This window comes from Octodon degus, unplaced genomic scaffold (assembly GCF_000260255.1).
Source record: "Octodon degus isolate 3935 unplaced genomic scaffold, OctDeg1.0 scaffold00079, whole genome shotgun sequence".
Classification (NCBI taxonomy): Eukaryota; Metazoa; Chordata; class Mammalia; order Rodentia; family Octodontidae; genus Octodon; species Octodon degus.
The window spans coordinates 10,119,412-10,135,734 of NW_004524655.1; the positions used below are offsets into that span (position 1 = coordinate 10,119,412).

The 16,323-nt window shown below is 37.7% G+C and overlaps 1 protein-coding gene across 2 annotated transcripts in view; it reads right to left on the reverse strand.

Moving 5' to 3' along the window:
- The window catches only part of Specc1l (sperm antigen with calponin homology and coiled-coil domains 1 like), a 199,718-nt gene that overhangs the window by 30,522 nt on the left and 152,873 nt on the right, over nt 1-16,323 (reverse strand). For both annotated transcript variants that reach the window (XM_023720979.1, XM_004636325.2), the window contains exon 13: nt 14,253-14,355. In XM_023720979.1, coding sequence (XP_023576747.1) covers nt 14,253-14,355 — 103 coding nt within the window. The remainder of the gene's footprint in view (nt 1-14,252; nt 14,356-16,323) is intronic.

Genomic DNA, 16,323 nt, shown 5'->3' on the forward strand with positions numbered 1-16,323 from the left:
TTAATCAAGGGGCTGGGGATATAGCTCCGTGGGAAAGTGCTTGTCTAGCACACACAAGACCCTGGGTTTGATCACTAGCATCCTCCTATCACACCTTAAGAGCTCTGAGAATACAAAGACAGACGTTTACATGTTCACAGGCATGGTCAGTTGATTTGTTTTTTTTTTTTACAAATCTGCCATGACAACTTAAGGGAAAAGAATAGTTTTTTCAATTAATGGTACTGGGAAAACTGGACAGCTAAAAGTAAAAAAAGAAGCTACATCTTTCCCTTATACTTTATACAAAAACAAACTAGAAACAGATCTTAGAGCTAAATGTCTTTTGACTTACAACTCCTATTAAAACTATAAAACTACTGGAAAAAAGCATAGGAGTGAATTTCTCTGACCCTAAGTTAAGCAAAGCCTTAAGACATGACACCAGAAGAAAACAAGACAGGTAAATGATATTTCATCAAAATTAAAAACTGTTGTGTTTCAAAGGACACCATCAACAGAATAAAAAGATAATCTATAGAATGGGAGAAAATCTTTGCAAATCATTTATTTAATATAGAACTAGCATTGAAATAGGAGAAAAACTTGGTCAAATGATTCAAATGAACTATTTTCAAAGAAAATGTACACTGGTCAATTAGTGTATGCAAAGGCACTCAACATCATTAGTCAACATGGAATTGAAAACCAGTGAGGTGTCATTTCACATTCACTAAGCAAGCTAGAATTGAAGGCAGGCAACAAGTATTGGCAGAGACATGAGCAAATCAGAGCCCTTATGCATTGCTGGTAGGAATGTAAAATCAGTCAGCTAATCTGGAAAATCGCAGTTTCTTAAAGAACTTAAATTGTTGCCATATGATCCAGCAATTCTACTTCTACATATATAATCAAGAGAAAACATCTACATAAAAAGGTCTGAACAAATGTTCACAGCAACACTGCTATTAACAACCCAAAGTGGAAATAGTCCAAATGACCATCAAGTGATAAACAAAACGATATATTGATACAATGAAATGTTAATAATAAAAAAGAATGAACTACTGACACAATCTACATGGTGAACTTTGAAAACATGGTAGGTGGGCCAGCCAGATAGCTCCGATGCTTAGGCAGATGCAGGGACTGGGTTTAATCCCTGGCATGCCATGCTGGCCTCACCCCTGGGGCATGCGGAGACAGCCACCAAGACTGGGCGTGGTTGTGCACACCTGTAATCCCAGCGCTCAGCAGGCTGAAAACAGGAGGATCACTACAAGTCCAATCTGTGTAGTGAGACTCTGAGACCCTCTACTAAATACATTTTAAAAAAAAGAAAACTTGGTAGGTAAAAGAAGGCAGTCACAAAAAGACCAAAAAACATTCATTCCATTTGTATGAAATGTCCAGGACAGGTGAATCTGTGGTTGTTCGTGAGGGCTAAAGAATATTGGGAGGAAATGTGGAGTGATTGCTAGAAGGTATAATGTTTATGAGATGCTAAACATATCCTGAAATTCACTACTGAACTTAGTACAAATAGAAAGACCACTTAATTGGCAAGCTGTATGTGTATTAAAACTCAATATAGTCACTTAAAAACTCACACAGCCAAGTCTTAGAAACTCAATGCCAAAAGCATAAAATAATCTAAGTATCCATGGTATGCCTAACAAAGATGACAACACCTCAATTCCTGGAAACTAGGAATGTTTATCTTACATGGCAAAAGAGACTTAAAGGCAGATATGATTAAGCATTTTTAAGGACAGAGAAACAATCCTGAATTATCCAGGTGGATCAAATCTAATCACATGGGTGCTTAAAAGCAGATAACCTAACAAAGTGATACAAAATAGGGAGTGCTTTCAAAATGGATGGCAAGAGTAGGAGCCAAGGACTGTGGAAACCTGGAAACAGCAAGGAATCAGATTTTCTTCTAGACCTTCCAGAAAAGCAGCTCTGTTGACACACAGCTCTGCTGACACCCTGATTTTAGTCCAGTAAGACCTGTGTTAAGGCTTCTAACCCACAAAACTGTAAGGCAATAAATTTGTGCCGCTTTACCACTGAGTCTGTAGTAATCTGTCACAATGCCTATAGAAAATTAGTTAAGTAGGGCTGGTGAGATGGCTCAGTGGTCTAAAGCACCTACTTAGAACAAGCTTAGCAAAGCACAGGGACCACAGTTCAATCCCCCAGCACCACATGCCAGTCAGCCCCGCCCCCTGGTGGGCTCAGCTGGCCACACACACACACACACACACACACAATAAATAAATAAATTTTTTAAAAAATTAAAAAAAGAAAAAAGAAAATTAGTAAGTATATACTATAAATTGTTTTATATAGAGAAGAAAATAAAGCCTAATGAGTTGTCTGAACTAAACAGAGCACTTTTAATTAGCTAAAGAGAACACAAAAATAAGAAAAAAAAAAAAAAACCGTTAGAAATGATATAGAACTTCACCAAACAAAACAACAGGAATTTGACAATGGTTGCTATATTGTATAATGTAGTCTTTAATTAGCTGTTCAGATCATCAGGTGTAAGGATGCAAAATCGGTTAAAAAACAAGTTATAAGAAATTAAAAAGGACAAGAAAAAAAATGTAAGCATCAACTGCTCCCCTCTGTAGATCAGGAGAAATCAGCACTACAATTATCCAAGCCAGCCTGCATACACACATAAATGTATTTCTGTCCTCCCCCTCCTGTCTTTTCCTCATCTCAGTTTATCCTTCCCTTTGAACAGATTATTTCCCTTTCACAGTATCTACTGTACCTTTCAGATTTTATTTACTCTTTCAGATTGTTAAACAGCGAGACAATATAATGTTCACACATGTGGGTCTGATTTATTTCACTTATGAATATGGTCTCTAGTTGCATCCATTTACATATAAAAGTCTACCCCATGGCGTAAAAATACCACATCATTTTTATTCATTCCTCAGTTGATGAACATCTGGGTTGTTTCCAAGACTTAGCTATGACAAACTGCACTGCTATAAACACGGGTGCACATACATTGTTGTGGTATATGATGTTTTCATTCATTAATGGAGCAGTTTCAAGATCAGAAATGTGATATAAATACTTCCAAACTTCAAACAACTGAGGTAATAACATTCTTGACCACAACAAATAAAATTTCTTCTAGACTTTTACTGAAGTACAGCAGTACCTCAGTTTACAAACTCAATGCTCTGGTCCCAACCAAACTAGACCAAACCAAATTTCCTCATAAATTCAACACTGAACCTAAACACTGAATTTAACTTGTGTCTTGTCCAACTTAGTTTGCAACCAGAATCATGAAAAGAATTAAGCTCATGAACTGAGGCACCACTATGTGAGGCAGAGGAAGTATGCGAGTGTTAAGTATAGCAAAAAGGACTTTCAAAATATGAATATACCATGTAGCCGATTCCTCAGAACAAGATATAAAATATTATTAAAATCCCAGAAAACATCCACTGATCAACCTAGAAGTGGCTTCTATTATGATGCATGATTTCTTTTGTTTTGTCTTTGTGACAAGGTCTTGCTACTTCACTCACGTTGGTCTCAACAGCTTCTCGTAGAACACTTGCTTAGCATACACAAGACTGTGTTCCATGCTATGACTTGAACAAAAACACCTGTGTCTCAAATAATCCTCCTAATTTAGCCGCTTGAAGAGCTGGAACTACAGGTGCATGGACATTTGACTGGCATATAATAAATTAATGCTGTCATCTTTTGGGGCTTCATTTAAATTGAGCCATACAGTTTGCACTCTTGGTCTGCTTCTGCTCAAATTATGTCAGATTTACTTATGCTGCTGTGTGTTGCAACAGTTTGTTCTTTTATGTTTCCTGAAAATACCCTAATATCACAATTTATCCATTCACCTCTTGATGAGTAAATTTGGGCTGTTCCTAACTTTTGACTTTGATTAAGACTATAAAAAATTTCATACTTGTCTTCAGGTAAACATTCATTTCTGTTGGGTAAATATCTGAGGGTAGAACTGCTTGCTCATAGTACATGTGAATATTTAACTCCAGTAGTTACTGTCAACATTTTTCCAAAATGGTTAGTGTATTTTACATCCCCATCAGCAGTGTGCAAGTGTTCCTACTCTTGCTTCCTTGCTAATACTTGTTAGTATTAGCCTTTTAAACATTAAGTCATTCTGTGTCAATTAATAGCAGTAGGACTCTCAGTCCTGCAGTGGTAGCTCATGTGGTTTGCATTTATATTTCGCTAATGGTATTGAGTACTTTTTCAGTTGTTTACTGGTTCCTGGATATCCTCATTTTTATGAAGTACCCACAAAGTCTTTTTATTAGGTAATGCAAATCCTCCAACTTTGGTTGCTTTTTTTTTTTTTCTTAAATATTTATTTGAGCTACTGGATAGTGAGTTGAGGGCCTTCACACTAGCTATATCCTCAACATTTTTTATTTATTTTATTTCTGTGCAGTGTCTCCTTATGCAGCTCGAACTCATAGTGATCTTTCTGTCTTCAACATCTCCAGCACTGGGATTACAGGCACACACTACTACGCTTGGACTAACATTTTTTTATTTTTTACTTTGAGATAATTTCTTGCTAAGTTCCCAGGCCCGGCTCAAACCTATGATTCTTCTGCCTTAGCCTCCCAGAGCGCACCACTTTGTTTCTGATTTGTTTGCAGTACTGGAGAATCAAAAACGGCTTCAAGCATTCTATGCAAGTATTCTCAACTACTGAGCTTTGTTTTCCTTGATTACCTTAGCATATGGCCCTGTATATTTCTATATAATGAAAAAAAATAATAACCTATTATCATTTACGAAAAGAAAATCCTGCTGGTATTGTGATTACATTTATCTGCTCCTCCTACCAATGAATTTGGCACATAATGACATAATGCCATTTTTCTTAGGTCTTCTCTAATTTTTTCCCAAACTGGGGTCTCACTGTTTTACTTTGGCTAACCTGAAATGTCTGGGCTCAAGAGATACTCCTGACCCAGGCTCCCAAGTAGCTGGAATTCCAGGTGCATGTGTCATCGTGCTGGCTTGTTGTATGTTCTTTTGGTAACTTTTTAGAAAGAAACTGAACTAACCAAATAAGCAAACTATTATTTCACAGGGATTCTAGATATGATGAAGAAAAATTATAATATACTATGAAAGAAACTAAACTTGACTATGGTAAATTATGATGGCTGAAAGTGACTAAAGTCTCGGGAATTAGTACACTGGCCCACCTCACATGCAGCTATGTCTGGGAAGGAGAATTACTCCGGCAGAAGATAATACAATGATCTTTGAAGCTCCTACCAGCACATTTCCCCTCCACCCAGTGTACTGACTATCTAACTCGGGTCTTTCAGAATGAGCTACATCCCCAGACCTTTTACATTTTTTAATGTTGAGATGGCGTCTCTAAGTCACTAAATTCCCCAGCTGGGGGTCAAATTTGCCATCTTCTTGTCTTAGCTTCCCCAAGAGGGCTAGAATGACAAGTATGAGCCTTCATGACTGATTCAGCACTAACATTGCAGAGTAATGAAAAAGTACTTTAAACAGGCTTAAGTGGTACCTTCCCATAATCTCAGCTGCTTGAGAGGTTGAGGCAGAAGGATCAAACGTTCAAGACCAGTATGAGCAATTCAACAAAGCTATATCAAATCCCCCCCGTGCCCCGAACTGGGGATTGAACTCAGGTCCCTGCGCTTGCCAGGGAAGCGCTTTTATTCCACTGAGCCATCTCCCTGGCCCTGTATCAAAATTTTTATGAAGGTCTAATTTCTTACAATATTTTATAATTTTTCCTGTTCTATAAATTTTTCATTGGTTTTATTCATATGTATTTGATTTTTAAAATGCAAATGCAATCTTTAAAATTTCATATTTTAGTTGTAGCTTTAAGACTTCTTACAATAAGGTAATAATTATCTGCCTTTTATAAAAAAAGACTTCTTACCTAATTATCATATCTGCAGATAAATAATTTCTACATAATAATCATGTCTGTCTTGTCTTTCCAGTCACTATACCCTTTCTACACCCTTTCATTTCATTTCTCTTTCTCCCTTTTTGTCTTGGGTAGGACTTTCAGTACACCATTGAGTAAACATAATGACAGCAGAAGACAGTCTTTTCTCTAGAAGAAACATCTCAATAAACTTAATGTGTACTACAATATTTTTTGTAGATATCCTTTATCAGATTACAAATGTTGTCTCCTATTCCTAGCTCATTAGAAATTTGTTTCATGTTTTTTAAAAAATAATGAACAGGGCCAGCCAGATTGCTCAGCAGACTAAAGTGCCTGCTTAGGCAGAGCGCAGGGACCAGGGATTTGATCCCCAGCCTGCTGTGAAGGCCCCATCCCAGTCCCCAGGGTGCACCGAGACAGCGATTGAAACTGAGCATAGTGGCACCTGTCTGTAATCCCAGAGCTTGGGAAGCTGAAAACAGGAGAATCACTACGAGTCCGATCTATGTAGTGAGACCCCGTAGACCTTGAACTAAAATACATGATGATGATGATGATGATGATGATGATGATGATGATGATGATAATGAACAGGTGCTGAATTTTATCAATTACCTTTTCTTCATCTATTGAAATTACATACTTTCCTCAATCATTTGAGAATTTACTCTAAAAAATTTTATTTATTTTGGTTTGTTGTTTTTTTGGTAATGGGAATTGGACTCAGGACCTTGTGTTTTCCAGGCTAGAGCTCTGATACTGAGCTATATCTCTGGCCCTAAAGGATTTTAATTCACTTAAATTTTTTAAGACTGCTATAAGACTTGGAGGGTGACCAATTTTGATAAATATTCTCTGTCCAATGGGAAGAAATACAATCTGCAGTTGTCATGTGTAGTATTTTATAGCTGTGAGAATGAGTTAACACTATTGTTAGCTTGTGTAGCTCAAATAAATTAATTTGCTTCTTTCAAGAGTTTCTGGGAGGGGCTGGTGAGATGGCTCAGTGGTCTAAAGCACCTACTTAGAACAAGCTAAGCTAAGCAAAGCACATGGACCGCGGTTCAATCCTCCAGCACCACATGCCAGCCAGCCCGGCCCCCTGGTGGGCTGAGCTGGCCACACACAGACACAAAATAGAAAAATATTTAAAAAAAAAGAGTCACTGGGAGAGGGCTGGGGGGGGGGGGGATGGCTCAGTAGAATAAGTGCTTCCCTGGCAAGCGCAAGGGTCTGAGTTCAATCCCTGGTTCCGCAAAAAAAAAAAAAAAAAAAAGAGTTACTGGGAGAGATGTGTTAAACTCTCCAAATATGTCTCTTTCTTCAGTTGCCAGTTTTGCTTTTTGTACTTTAGGGCTATGTATAAGATATATATGAATTTATGACATGCTAAAGTGCCTGTAAAGTCATTTCACTAGGCAACGTCTTTTCCCACTATGAAATGTTCATCTTTATCGCTAATGCTATTTTTTTCTGTGAAACTTACTTACATCTGAATTTTCTTTCAGTCTTTCCATTCTATGCATTTTATGACTGGGTTTGTTGTTTTAATCTGAAAAATCTTTGCCTTTCAACTGGAAGATCCAGCCTGCTTACCTATAATGTGATTTCAATGTTTAGTTCTTTGTTGCTTCACACTCTGCTGCTTCCTTCTTTAGAAACATGTGTATGTATGTACATGCACACGTTACTGGGCATCAAACCCATGGCCTCGTGTTTGCCAACTACACTCCCAGCCCTTTTTTATTTTGAGAAAAGTTCTCACTAAATTGACCAGGGTAAAAAAAAAAAAAAAAAGTTGACCAGGCTGGCCTAAAACTTTCAATTCTTCTGCCTCTGCCTCAGGAGTAGCTGAGATTACAAGCATGTACCACCGTGCTCAGTCTTCTGTTTTCTTTTGGATTGGTTAAGTATTTATTGATATTCCATTTCTCCTCATTTTTATTAGCCTTCTAGTTTTCATTCAGTCATTCATTCATTCTTGCCTTAGTTTGTTACAAATTGGTACATTTAAATACTTTAACAGCTACATAAAAGAGTAAAAAGATATAATACTAATTATTTTATTTAAACCAAAACACTTTCAACAGGTATTTATTTATTTATTGGTACTGGGGATTGAACTCTCAGGACCCTGAGCTTGCCAGGCAAGCACTTATTCTACTGAGCTATCTCACTGGGCCCAGAAGTATTTTTTTAAATGAGCTATTTTATATTCTTTTTCTTCCCATGCTAAGTCTTCCAAATGCAATATATATTTTATAACCATAGGACAGATCAATGTAGTCAATTTTGTTCCTTCCTAGTACAAGCGAATAATCCTAGAGCCTCAGAGAGGCTGTGAACGTGCTCTACACTTACCTGCACCCTTGGGCCCCAGGTAAGTTTTTAGGTACTCAATAACCACATGTTGTCAATAGCTACTGTAACAGACAGCATAGTCCTAGAGATTTATAGTATGTAAACCTTAACTTATTGGAATCTACAGTAAGTTACTAATTTCATAACTTCCTAGGCAATGCAAGATCCTTATTAACATCTGAACTACATGTACTATCCCAAACTTCTGAGGCTTTTGGGGAGGGGATGGGATTGAATGCAGACCCTTTACACCTAGATATATCCCTATTCCTTAAATTTGCTCAGATACCCAAGCTGAGCTCAAACTTACGATCCTCCTGCTTTAGCCGCCCAGAATGCATGTGTCAATATGCCTGGCCTGTCTTTTATTTTAAAGCTATCTTTTTCACTCACTCACTCATTCATTCATTCATTCACTTGATATAGGATCTCCCTATGAAGTTCAGATTCATTCACAGTGATCCTCCCGTCACAGCTTCTCCAGTGCTGGGATTACAGGCATGTACCGCCACACATGGTTTTGGGGCATTACAGGGCACCTGGGTTTCCGGGGCCGGCATGGCATGTGGTACTGTGGATCTAACTCAGGTCCTTTTGCTTGCCAGGCAGGTGCTTAGATCACTGAGCTATCTCCCCAGCCCTCCAGCCCTTTTAAAAATTATTTGAGACAGGGCCTGTGTAGTTTAGGCTGGCCTTGAACTCATGACAATCCTGGGTCAGCCTCCCAACCACTGGGATTATAGCCGTGTGCCACTATACTTGTGCCTGTTTTATTTTGAGACAGGATCATGTTAAATTGGCCTGGCTCACCTTGAACTCATAATCTTCCTGCCACAGCTTGAACTCATTTGGAAGACTTAGCATGGGAAGAAAAAGAATATAAAATAGCTCATTTAAAAAAATACTTCTGGGCCCGGGGAGATAGCTCAGTAGAATAAGTGCTTGCCTGGCAAGCTCAGGGTCCTGAGAGTTCAATCCCCGGTAATAATAATTGCAACTCATAATCTTCTCAAGTAGTTTAGGTTACAAATGTATGCCACTATACCTGGCATTGTTTTTAAACAGAGAACTCAGCAGAGGTATGGTGTGATATTCTATCATTGCCATAAAGAAAAATCCATAGCGAGCTTTATTATTGATGTGTATTTTATTTTATTTTTTAGGCAGAACCGGGGAATGAACTCAGGCCTTTGCACTTGCCAGGCAAGTGCTTATTCTATTAAGCCATTTCCCCAGCTTGATGTGTATTTTAAAGCCTAGGCCATAAGTTTCCTGAAAACACAAACAAGATGGGTTGGGAAGATAGCTCAGTGGCATAGGGCTTGTCTGGAAAGCACAAGGTTCTGAGTTCAATCCCTAGTTTTTTGTTTTTTTTTTTTTTTTAAAAAAAGGAAAACACAGAGTATAGTTTTATTCATGTTTCAATAGCCTGCATACTACTTTGCGCAGATAACTGACGAATTAACTTTAAATTAGGGGGGAAAATGCTAGAATGCAAGCAAACCATAGCATATAAGAACAAGACTTCTAAAACCAGCCATACCCATCAATTCTTCTAATTCCACTAATCTCCACTAAGAAATGCTCAATCTTTTCTTCTTTGGCTCATGTACTAATGGAGCACATCCCTCAATAAAATTGTATTGTCAATGTTTGTCTGAGATCAAATTACCTCATGCAATACTAAAACCTTTTGTTCGTTTATTAAAACTATTCTGTACTAGATTAAGTGATTTCATTATCCTTTGAATATAACTAATCCATTTCTAGGGTTGGCATTTTATCAGAAAAGAATGAGTTTTTTCATTCAAAATGAAGCTTTCCCATTTAACCTTTCAAGGCTTCTTGATTGTATTATCAGGTCTATTCAGAACAAGAAAACAATGATATGACAGACAATTTACAGGGACTGAATCCAGGGCTTCTGCATTGAGCTACATCCACAGTCCTTTTTGTATTTTGAGGTGGGGTCTTGCTAATTTCCCCAGGCTGAGCTTGACCTTATGACCCTCCTGGCTCACCGACCTGAGTACTGAGATTATAGGCATGTGCCACCACTTCAAGTTCTCATCATACAAAATTTAAAATGAAACAAAACTTAATTGAAAATACAGATTACTTTTTCTCCTACCTGGTTGGCTGCTCTCATATAATCAATCTTATATTGTGTCCCTAATGAAACAGCTAAAGAATTAAAAGTGGTTGACTCAGGAAAGCAATTTCAAGAAGGTAAGGGGACAGGGCAGTGGATTATCAATTTTCATTATAATTATTTCATAATTTATTTGCCTTAATTCCACATTTGAAGCATAACTGTGTGTAAACCAAGGTAGTAGTTATAAGAAAAAAAAAAGAAAGGAAGACTCAACCCTTATAACCATAGCTGTAAAGGTTGCTTATATAATGCCATGGACTCATGATGAATCTCTGGGACAATCATTTACCTACATGGGATTTCAGTCCCACATTTGTTAACCTGATAGTAATTCAGAACATCAAGGCCCTTTCGACACTAATATTCTAGTATTCTAAAACTTCATGATTAATAAACGGCAGTGCACAATTTAAAGAAGAAAAATGTATCTGTTAGATAAAAGGCAAACTCACAAGGCTTGTTTTGTAATGGATGGTTAATGAAATTACAGTGATCACAGTAATTTTAGGATGACTCTTAAAAGAATTATTGAAAGAAGATAGGGGTATTAGGGAATCTATCTCTGTTGATTAGACAGCTTCTTCGACATAAAGCATGCATGATCCAAATATTAATGATACATCTGGAGCCTGTGGGAGCACTGTGTGCTAAGTGTCACGTAACAGCCCCTGCTCGACTTAGCCAGTCAAATGTCACAACCTGCCTTTTCCTGCAGACTGTGCACAGGAAGAGACCAGGGCCTGAACCCAAACTTACTGACAGTAAAGGGTAAGTATGTACAACCACACAGCTAAATAGGAAAAAGAATCTGGCACTTATTATATGCCTCCTGAGAGCTCTTGTAAGAGCTCTAGCAGATCTTTCAGTTTAAAAGATTATGCATTTCAGATTATTTTAACTTAAAGGTCTTTGAATTTTAAAACCCAGTATATCTACTTTTAAAGGACAAGAGCAGATACTTGTTTCACAGAAAACAAAAGTGAACCTCCTTTCAAAAAAGCCAGACATATACATTGTAAACAGAAATGGGGGCAACTGGGCTTGTAAGAAAGACTGTCCAGGATACAAAAAGGGTTTTATTTTTGTATAATTAACCATTTTGTTTATATTTCTTCTGCATTGTAAGCACCAAGTAAATGAAAGAAACTTAAAACTTATTAATTGAAATAACTGATTTATGTGTACTCTTCAACATAACACAATATGTAAATATCCTAAAATCACAGAACCAGAGAATTTAAATAAGATGGAATCAAGGGATATTAGATCATTGATTTTATGCTTAAGTTATCTCCCTTTAACCAACTTGAGTCATGGCAACAGTGGAAAAGATTATGCATAAAACAGATGTGGAGGGCTTACATTTATAATTTCAGCTACTGGAGAGGCTGAAGCAGAAAGATTAACGGTTTGGGGCCAGCCTGAGGAATGCATCAGGATCCTGTCTCCAAATGAAAGAATAAAAGAAATAATAAAAAAAAGAAAAAGAGCTAAGGATATAGATTCATAATAAAATGTCTCTAGGATTAACCCTCTAGGACTACAAAAATCAACAAATCAGTCAATAAAATTAAAAATACTCAATTTAAGTAGAATTCTATGAAAATTTAAGGCTAAGGGGATGGGGAGATGGCTAGGTGGAATAAGCGCTTGCCTAGCAAGTGCAGGGGCTTGAGTTCAATCCCCAGTTCCGCAAAAAAAAAAAAAAAAAAAAAAAAGAAGAAGAAAGAAAATTTAAGGTTAAGAAGACACCTAATAATGGGAGAAAAAAGGTAATGTATTAAAACTAGTACCTGGTAAAAACTATGCCTGTCTTGGTTTCTACTCCATTTTACAAAGGAAGGAAAAAGGCTAAGTAATTTGCCTACAGTCACAGTAATAAGGAGAGTTAACATTGAACCCTATATAACATTGAACTTCAAGGTCTTTTTTTCTCCCCATTTCTGAGGGACTGAACCCAAAGGTACTCTACCACTGAGCTACATGCCCACCTTTGTTTTTGGTATTGGGGATTAAATATGCATCAAGGTCAGCCTAGGTTACACAGTAAGTTCACGGCCAGCCTGAACTATATAGCAAGGCCCAGTCTCAATAAAAAAACAAACTGCCCAGGTTGGCTTCAAACTTGTCATTCTCTTGCCTCAGCCTTCTAGACTGCTGAAATCATCGTCATGTGCCTTGATACCTGGGAATAGTTCAAGGTCTCCCCCCCCCCCCCGCCCCTGATATCTGGTCTTGCTACATACAATACAGGATGGGCTCAGATTCATGGCAATTCTCTTTCTGCCTTGGTCTCCCAAGTGCTAGGGTTACAGGTGTACGCTACCACACCTGGCACCTTTCTTTTGTTTCTGTTTTTTTTTTTTTTTTGCAGAACCGGGATTTGAACTCAGATCCTTGCATTTGCCAGGCAAGTGTTTATTCCACTGAGCCATCTCCCCAGCCCTTCTTTTGTTTCTGAAGACAGAATCTTGTCATGTAGTTCAGGCTGGCCTCAAACTGCTGGTGATCCTTCTGAGTGCTGGAATGCCACCATGCCTGACTTATTTCTTTTAGTGTCTAGCAAAATTTTACTGCCATAAATGTTGGTATGCTGTGTTTTCACTTTTGCTTTCTTCAAAGTATTTTTAATTTCTCTTGCTACCTAATCTTTGACTCATTTGTTACTCAGAAGTAAATGGTTGAATTTCCACATATTTGTGAATTTTCCAAGTTTCCTTCTGTCATTACTCTCTAATTTCCTTTGTGATCAGAGAAAATTGAAAGAAATCTGTAAAATTTCAGTCTTTTAAAATTTGTGTTAGTTTTGGGCCAGCCTGATAGCTCAGCAGACTAAAGCTCCTGCTTAGGCAGAGCAAAGCAGCTGGGTATGAACTCAAGAGACAGAACTGCTAGATTACATGGTAATTCTGTATTTTTCTAGGAATTTTCATATTTCTTACGCTGCTCTTATACTACTTCACTGTCTCTTGTGGAGAGTTACCCGCATATGTGCTAGTAGCTCCTTTTTGCTAGTTTGTTGAATGGAGGCTATCGTACTAAGACCAAGAACAGAGAATTCTAGTTGCTTTCTTGTGTTTTACTGCTACATATTTATATCAAAGCATGAAGACCAGCTACAAGCTGTGAAGTGTCTGTAACTAAAATCCTATGTGAGGATACTGGGAATCTAAATTATATGTTTTAGCATTATAATGGACACAGTTTTCATTTGGTGTGAAATTACTGCTCCTTCTCCAAAGCAGTATGTAACATCATTTAAAATAAAACTTGAATAAAATATCAAAAGAGACAGGAGAGGAAATGGTAGGAAGTTACAACAGTCCAGATATGAAATGACAAGTGAAAAAATACAATGAGAGGGCCGGGGGGATAGCTCAGTAGAATAAGTGCTTGCCTGGCAAGCAGAGGTCTCTGAGTTCAATCCCTGGCACCGCAAAAAACAAAACAAAAAACCACAATGAGAATAAAAAAGCTATCAAAAACAACAAAAATGTGAATGCATCTATAATTAAGCTATTAATTTTAAGTGAAATAAATACATTTTCACCTTTACTCCAAATGATACCTCAACAAAAGCATTCAATCTTAAGAAAGTACTGTAAGAGCTGAATAAAAAATATTGGAAAAACTGGCTACCCTGGAAAATTTGACTTTGAGAATGTTCCTGAAATTTGGAATAAGGGTCATTTTGAGTACAAGATATGATGTGAGTTATGGTACGCTAGCAGGTAGTGTATCAACTGCTTATTGAGAACACATGAGCCATATGATTACCTGATAGCCTTCTGTTTTTTTCTGGCACCACTTCAATAAGGCATTCCTCTTCGATCCTCCATATTCTCTTGCCAATGCTGAGAGGGGGTCTTTCCTTTCTTCCCTGATAAATGAAAACAAGAAGCTCAAAGATAAAATATTTTGTATTTAAGCACCAAAGTAAGAATATAGCAGTAGTTATACTGTTTTGAATAGGATAAACGCCATTTACTGGCAAGATATCTTTTCCTCAATTGATTTTTCTCTATTTTTAGCTTATGGTCCCACAGACCTGCAGCTGTCAGGAGCCCCTGACATCTGAAGGGAGATACTACTCATTATACACATGGAAAGAGGAAATACTTAGTATCAAGTGCATTAAAAATTAAGAGTACGCATTCCAGGGTGCTAGAATGTGCGAGACAACCTGATACTGGCACCATCTGAAATCATCCTGGCTATCTTTCGTTCAGCATTTTACCCTTCCATTATCTTTATACTTTGGTTTACTTTACTCCTTTCTATTTCCTTAATTACCTCCTAAGTTTTGGGACTGCTTACTATAAACGCAAAGGGCAAGATTATGCTAGGTGAAGGATTCTAAGATAAAACTCCTACCTCCATGGGGCTCAAAACTGGGGGAAATAGACTAAAACATACAGAAGATAGCAACAAACATTAAAAGCACTTGTCACTTCTATAAAACATTTCAAGTGTGTTTACCACTCTTATGCATAAGTTTTTCTGTTTGTTTCTTTTTGACATAGGGTCTTGCTATGTTGCCTAGGTTGGTTCTAAAAACTCCTGGGCTCAAGTGATTTTCCTGCCTCAGTCTCAAGTGCTGGGGCTATAGGTACATGTCACAGTGCCTGGGAAGTTGTATACTCTTTATTGTCTGTATGTAGGGAGGTAAGAGTTTTATCTTAATAGCAAATGGAAATTTCTGTAGATTCACTGACTCACATCCAATGTCATATTGTGTGGAGTAGCACTATGTTAGTAAATGTGCAAGTGCTGGACAATTAGTAGTAAACACAGCATCCCTGCCCCTCAAGAAACTTCAGGATTTATGATATGACGACACACTACTGAAGCTTGGGTAAAAAGAGTTGAACAATTGGGCTGGGGGTGCAGCTGGGAGATTGCTTCAGTGGGAGAGTGCTTGCCCAGCACAAGTAAGGCCCTTCGTCTGATCCCCAGCACCACCAATAACTGAATGAATGTATTTCATTGCAAAAATTCTATATAATGTATTTTATGGCATGATTAATTGTAGACAGAATAAACATCTTGTCCCAGAACAGTGAAATAACAAAAATTGTGCATCATCTTTGGAGATGAGGCAGAGAGAACATATGACTCTATTCATTCTGCATCAAATCCTTCCTTTCAATAGCTACTCTGTAAGAAGAACCCTAAGGAATACCTGGAGAAAGACACTACTTTGTAAAACATTCCTTGTTAAGTAGCCTGTTCTTTAAAAGTTGGTCTATTTTTCAGTGAACATAAAGAAAAACTAAAACTCTAGCCACATATTCTACAAACTCAGCAAAGCAATAAATATTCCAGAGGTAATAATTTTAGTACTTCTGAATATATTGTCAGTATTAATCTCTTAAAGCATGCTATGAAATCAAAGAGGAAGCATTTAGAACTGAAGCTCTTTTTTTTTTTATTTTATGTATTTAGTACAGGGTCTATAAGGTCTCACTACATAGATCAGACTATAGTGATCCACCTGTATTCAGCCTCAAGAGCTGGGATTACAGGTGCACACCACCACACCCAGTCTCCACTGCAGTCTCAGCGCACCCCAGGGGCGGGGCTGGCAAGGGTCAAACCCACGGCCGCTGCACTTTGCCTAAGTAAGCACGTTAGTCCACTGAGCTATTTGGCCAGCTGAAGCTCTTTTGATGGAGAGATGTACTGGAATAGTACATATTTTAATTTTAGAACCAAAACCAAAATACTAAACATTTTTTTCAATATGTAGTGAGACTGGGCTGGTGAGATGGCTCAGTGGTCTAAAGCACCTACTTAGAACAAGCTTAGCAAAGCACAGGGACCACGGTTCAATCCCCCAGCACCACAT